The 6,649-nt window shown below is 41.5% G+C and overlaps 1 protein-coding gene across 1 annotated transcript in view; it reads left to right on the top strand.

The window, feature by feature from the left end:
• The first annotated feature begins 2,406 nt into the window (after nucleotides 1–2,406).
• LOC119427226 (neuronal PAS domain-containing protein 3) overlaps nucleotides 2,407–6,649 on the top strand; it is a 162,415-nt gene continuing 158,172 nt past the window's right edge. Inside the window, exons 1-2 of the mRNA XM_037694805.1 lie at nucleotides 2,407–2,438; nucleotides 4,909–5,007. Coding sequence (XP_037550733.1) covers nucleotides 2,407–2,438; nucleotides 4,909–5,007 — 131 coding nt within the window. The remainder of the gene's footprint in view (nucleotides 2,439–4,908; nucleotides 5,008–6,649) is intronic.

Raw genomic sequence — 6,649 nt, 5'->3', positions numbered from 1 at the left:
ACACACACACACACACACACACACACACACACACACACACACACACTACTATTACTGCTATTACCAGAGCCGAGACCTTTCATGAAACGATCTATCTCCAGAGAAAGAAAGAGGTTCATGAGGCCAACCATCACATCACTTATTGCTTTCTCTTTTTCAGCTCCATCACTGTTCTCTGACCCCCCCACCCCACCCCCCTTTCATTCCTTCACTTCCCTCCTCCCCCTTCTCTTATTTCCTCCATTCCTTCCAGTGTTTACCCCTGAACCTCAGCTGTCGGCCATGTTTTTTCTGACCCTCCACTTCTTTCTCCGCTTTCTGTCTCACTCACCTGCAGCCATTTTTAAATCGGTTTTATTTTTGTCTGCTTTAATTAATCAATTTTTTTAATCCAGCTGAGGGGAGTCGCTTCATGTTACTTTCTTGAAACCAAACAATGTGAACCTGAACAGAGGAGTTTATGCCACAGATTTGCACCTTGTTGAACTTTATTAACCAGACAGGAACAGTTAAAGATGCAATCTGATGCTTTGGATTAGATTCAGAGAATTTAAACAAAAAGCAGGTGTGTGGTGCCACAGTTAAAATAACTCTGTAAGGATTAGTGCATCACATTTATTAGTCAATTTATTCAACACATCTGACTTGTTCCTGCAGGTTATAGTTGTTCTATTTTATTAACTGCAGTAAAGATGAATTTCTGTGTATCCTTCATTAAAGGGTGCTCGTTCGCATAACGACAAACAAAGCAGCCATGAAAGTGTCTTCAGCGGGTATCGGACTGGACCAGAAAACCTGGGGACTAGCTGGTGACTCAGCATGGAGAGAAAAAGGACAAATCTTGTGTTGCAGTTCATACGCAGTGAGCCCAGTGGCCAACTGTTCAACATGGGGCTTATCTTTGAGTGCACAGCTTGCAGAGCAGTTCTGTGGGCCGTGTTCTTTCATTTTGTCGTCCACATCGTACCCACCTGGGCCCGCTTTGAACCCGCCTCTGCATCCACCCCCATGTTTGATTTATTCTGCTGGAGAAGTTCAAAATACAGACAGGGCCGGGTTGTTTAAATTCTTTATCATGATGGCTGTAGTGTGTTTTTTGTCAGAAGGAGAGCTTCAACTTACAGAACACAAATGGAGATGGGCCCAGACCCCAAGAAAACTGAGGCCACGTTTGTTTTTCTGAACGTTTGGATACATTTAGGACTTTCTCTCAAATGCTCTATATAAACCCGTCTGCCCGGTCCAGTGGGTGGTGCAGTGGTTGGTGCTGTTGACTCACGGGGTATGAACCGACACACGAAGTGGGGAAAGACGGACTCTTCAGCAGTAATCTGCAGCAGCAGCTGCTACTGCTGGCACACTTCAGTTGAAGTCAGAATTCTCTCCTATAGTTTATTTTTGTGTCAGTTTTTGTAAAGGTTATTTAAATGCACATTTATTTCAGTTAGACATTTATTGCTTTGCTAAATGAGAAGAAGAACTTTATGAATCCTGCATCAAAGTTAAGTCAGGTCCTCTGGACGTTTCTTTTTGTTGAAACGTTTTGTTTTCCATCCAAAAGACTTCATCAGTCCGAGGAGTCGCAACAAACTCGGTCTTATAAATAGCACCTTCACATAGTGGGTCAACCAGTTTGATGGTGCCAAGATGGTTTCTGGAGTCCGCCCTCTCCCACGCTGACTCGTCGGAGGCAGCCATGGCCAAAGTGGTTCAAAACATCAAAGTTCATGCTCAACAATCCAGGTAAAAAAATCCAACAAATTTAAGTCTGGTCCTTTGGACGGCTTCTTTTTGGCGATGAAAATGAAACATTTCAACAAAAACAAACCGTCCAGAGGACCTGACTTAACGTTGTTGGATTTTTTTTACCTGGATCATTGAGCATGAACTTTGATGTTTATGAATCCTGGTAACTGAAGTAAAGCTAGATTTGATCAAGCTTCAGGGCGAGTCGTCCTGAAGCTCGTTGTCCAATCACCGAAGTACATCAGAAACAACAAACATCTGCACAGCTCCCTTTTTACCGTATATAGTCTTTTTTCCCCCTTTCTCCTCAGCCTCCCAGACGTGCATCAAGAGATCAAATCAAGAAGTAATACAATCTGTGGACTTACATCTCGGTCATTTAATTTGAGACGCAGCTCTGTGGCCTCTCCTGCAGCCATAAAGTGAAGTGCCCTCACTTCACCCTCTGACAGGAACAATAGCGGCCGGCTCGCCTCAGAAAGCCCTGGTTTACAGTAATACTCGTCCACAAAGCAAGAGCGACAATGTCAATGGTTTTATGGAGCGCTACACACCACAGCTAATGTTCGGCTGTGAGCCGGCACTGCTCCACTGATTCTCCTCCCTGCTCTCTTTTATTACCCCGCGCTCCTTCCCTCCGTGTGAAAAATCCATAGCGACATGGGTTTTGACAGCCTGTCTTTGGCGGCTGTGTAAAATTTCAATAATTCTCCGTGCAGACAGTCACTCTGGGCCTGCTTTGTGTTTTCTGTTTGACTCTGTCACTTTGACTTCCTGTCGAATCCCAACTGACAGCATTTAGCTTTGAAATAACTAACGGGAATGAAATGAAGCAGCCCAACTGGAGGCTCGTGTGTTTTTTAGTTTTCTGAATATTTCAGGAGCTGCTGGTGGACGAGCAGGTACAGTCTGAGCTTCAGCAGGTGCTCCGAGCTGCACGTAGGAGGTTTTATTTACAGCAACAAGAAGCTTTTGTGCAAAGACGAGGACGAACCCGATTCAACTTCAGTAGCTTGTTTAAATCTAAAGTTTGAAAACGACCTTGGTAGAAAGGTTACATTTTCTATTAAACATTCTCACAGACGCTCTGAGATTAGATTATTTTATTTTTTGGAACCTGTGGTAGTTTAACATTGATCAGCGTTCCTTTGGTGCAAAAACCTTTAAGCACCTTTTTATTTTTTTTTTCATTTCTGTCGTGGTTTTCAGTTTGCATCATGCAGCTTTGGATAAAATCTGTACAAGAAATAAATCCACCATAGAAACGTTCTGATGCATGCTCAATGATCCAGGTAGATGAGTCTAAGGTTGATCCGTCCAGGTCCTCTGGACGTATTCTTCTTTGTCCAACCTTGTTAGACATCACAGAAAGTGTAAAACCTGCAGTAGATGAGATGTAACAACTGTAAAAACTGTCCTGCAGACATCCATCGAGTGCTAACCACAGCAGAACCATCACTGAGAGCTTAAACCGGTCACAGGAAGTTGGACTTTCCATGACTGAGTTGCTGTTTTCAGAACTTTAACACTTTTTACACAATCACAGCTGAACTTTGAGGATTTTACAGATTTTACCACCAAACTACTGGCCTCCAGCTGTGGGGAACTAGTTGGCAACTCAAAGTATTTATTATTTATTATATTAATCAGATTTTCTACATATGATTTGCGGACTTGGAGAAATCGTTTGACCTCCCTTGGCGCCTCCCTAGGGAGGTGCTTCAGGCATGTCCAACTGGGAGGAGACTCCGGGGAAGACCCTGGACAAATGGGAGAGACTGTCTCTTGGTTGTACTGGGAACTTCTTGAAGTCCCCCCAGAAGAGCTAGAAGTGATGGCTGTGGAAAGAGATGTCTGGGCCTCCCTGCTCAAGATGCTGCCCCCACGACACGACTTTGTAACAAGTGGAAGATGATGGATGGATATTTTCTGTAGTAGTTTGACTGAATTGTGAGGGTTTGCATCAAAATGCAGCTCCAGTTATTTTGAGACGGGTTTGAGACACCTGCAGTAACTCTGTGGTTGGTTTGAGAGAAAAAAACCCTCAAATGTTTTAAAAACATTTAAAACTCGAGTGATAAGTCTGCACACCTCTGTGGTCCTTTAGAGAACCAAACCTCCACAAGTGTTACTAGAGTCCTTTTAAATCCTGCTGCCAACCAGACTCAACCCTGAGAGATGTTCTGACGTCAGACTGCTTTTTGAGCTGCTCACATTTTATGATTTATGACATTCTTCTTTTTCCCCACGGTTTTCTACAGTTTCTCCACCCAAACTCTTTCAGTCAGTGTGTCCTCGGCTGTTCTCTCTCCAACAACCCGAAGGTGTCCCAACCTCTCACTGGCTCCCATCATGTTTGAGATCAGATTTTCCATTTTGAACTTCGCACATTTCCTCCATAAAACAGTAAAAACCTAAACAGACAGATGTTTCTGTCGCTCGCGGTTCAACAGATTCCTTCAGTTCAACTTTCAGTCTCTACTCAGGGAGTGACAGATACAGGTGTGGTTACCACGGTGACCCCAGTGACCCACTAACTGCACCTTTAACCTTTTATTTCATCTCTGTTCTAATTCCTCTCCAGTTCAAACATCCAATGTTAGATTTTCACAAAATAAATCCCAAATACCCGTTGGACTTTAAAAGGAGAAACTTTTAGCTCCCCACCAACATTGTGCAAAAGTTTTCAGTCTTTTTGGAGCTGACAGAATGAGGTGCAAAAAAATGTAAAATTTAAGGACAATTTTTTTTTTTCTTGTTTAATTTGTAAAACAAATTTCCCCACTGAGTTTGAAATGTCCACAGTTTATTTTCCACATGAAGAAATGTGCTGTCTGATTTACTTCTGGTGTTTTCTGAGATAAACGGTCTGTGACAGAACTCTATATGTTGACACTTTTATTGTGAAGGGCAAAAGGAAGTTCTGAGTTAGCTTTCTGGCTAAAGCTTTGCTAACCGATCTAAACTAAAAACTAGACTGTTGATCTCTAAATACTTTAATAACTTTACAAGCTTATAAAAATAGCTTCTAACCGACTTGAATAAATGCTAAAGGCCCGTATGTTCAGATTTGAATGAGTCGTGATGAAATTGTTGTTCTTCCTCTTCTTCTGTCCCTGCGTCTGTCCTTTAAGACCCTGTCCACGTTTCTGTGTCCCACAGTGACCCCTACTGGGAGCGGCCGTCTAATGCAGGCAGCTGCTCCGCCGCCCGGCCCAAGACCCTTCACCTGGCGGGCCAGCAGCACACGTCCTCACCATGGTAATGTTGTGTAGCCGTGGAGCTAGCAGCTGTGCTGTTGTGTGTTTGTGTTGCAGAGCAGCAGCTTTAACTTTTATTTCTTCACGTGCAGTTGAATCATCCTGCTGTTTGACTTGTCGTGAGTGTAGAGTCCAGATGTTTCTGCTTTAGATTTTTACATTTAAACTTACTGATCAAAACTCGCAAAAAATAAAAAGACGTTGAAGTTTTTGTTGGAGCAGGACGTACCACAGCTGGAGCAGATGTTGCACAGCAGGTCCTGTATTAAATCAGTTAATCTGTTATTTTTGTAACATTTGTTAGTTTTTATAAGGCTTTATCCTAAAATATAAACTCCCATCAGTCCAAAACGGGTTCTGATCAAATTCTAATGACTTGCCATGACTTTAGTCTAATTTTATTATAATAAATAATCTTCACTGGATTATGAAATGTCACGAGTGAAACCTGGTGTGTCTAAGGAAACCAACAGATTGCGTCAAATATGTGCACAAATGTGACATTTCTGCTGGTTTGGAGTAAACTCTGTTAAAGTCATGATCGAACGAACTCCAGTTTTTTTTACATTTTTGTTTTCTACCAAAACTATAAAAATCTGCATACACTGGAACAACCAGGCAGCCTGACTTGTTTTGTTTTTGACATAATTCAACAGAATAAGTTAATTCAATTCAGTTTATTTATACAGCGCTGAGTCACAACAGAAATTGTCCCAGGACACTGAACAAAAACATTCACATACTACATAAAGTCAATTAGTAGTATTAGATTAAAACAAAGCTTATGAATTGGTACAAAGTAGTTTAAAAAGTAACTCGGGTGCAAGTTTTTGGTGTGAGTTAATGGGAGCTCCTGCAGATTGTCTGAGAGCTGCACACATCTCACTGGTTTCAGATCAGATTCATTTTCTAATCATAAATCTTTAACTGCACGTTTAAGAACAAATATTTCAGCAGTTATCATGTAATAGCTCCTGTATCCTGTCAGAACATCTACTGTATTTTTATAATTCTGTTTCTCTTTATCTTCAAAATTCAAGAGTGTTTTCTTTTACAGCAACTTACAGCAGTGCAATAAATTTAATTAGTGAACATTTTCCAATCCAACTTTATTTGCAAATCACTTGAACCTACTGCAGCAGAGCAAAGTGCCGAACAGAGTCGACATTAAAACATGGCTCACTCAGTACAAAGTACAATAAAAAAAATACATAAAATCTGAACAAACAGTAAAACAAAAAGAAGCAATAAAAGCCACAAAATTAAATTTTGTGTAAAATTAAATAAAAACAGCTCTTTACAAAGTGTTAAACACCAAGGAGAAGAGGTGGGTTTAAGAATAGTTTTAAAAACGGATCACGTAGAGTCCTGTCTGAGGTGGAGGAGCAGCTTCTTCAGTTTAGGAGCTGCTGCAGGATAAACTGTGTCTGCGTCGGACCATTCAAAGACCGTTAAAGATTTAAAACAAATAAACTACTGTAATTAAAAAATGGATCCTAAAACTTACAGGCAGCCAGTGGGGTGAGATTAAAGTATGGTGGACCCACTAACCCCCCCAGATAAAAGTATGGTGGGCCCACTAACCCCCCAGATAAAGTATGGCAGACCCACTAAACCCCCAGATAAAAGTATGGTGGGCCCAC

The sequence above is a fragment of the Nematolebias whitei genome, chromosome 21 (genome assembly GCF_014905685.2).
Source record: "Nematolebias whitei isolate Nwh7 chromosome 21, NemWhi1, whole genome shotgun sequence".
Lineage (NCBI taxonomy): Eukaryota > Metazoa > Chordata > Actinopteri > Cyprinodontiformes > Rivulidae > Nematolebias > Nematolebias whitei.
Note: the sequence above shows the minus strand (reverse complement) of the source record. Positions and strands in the feature narration are given on the sequence as shown.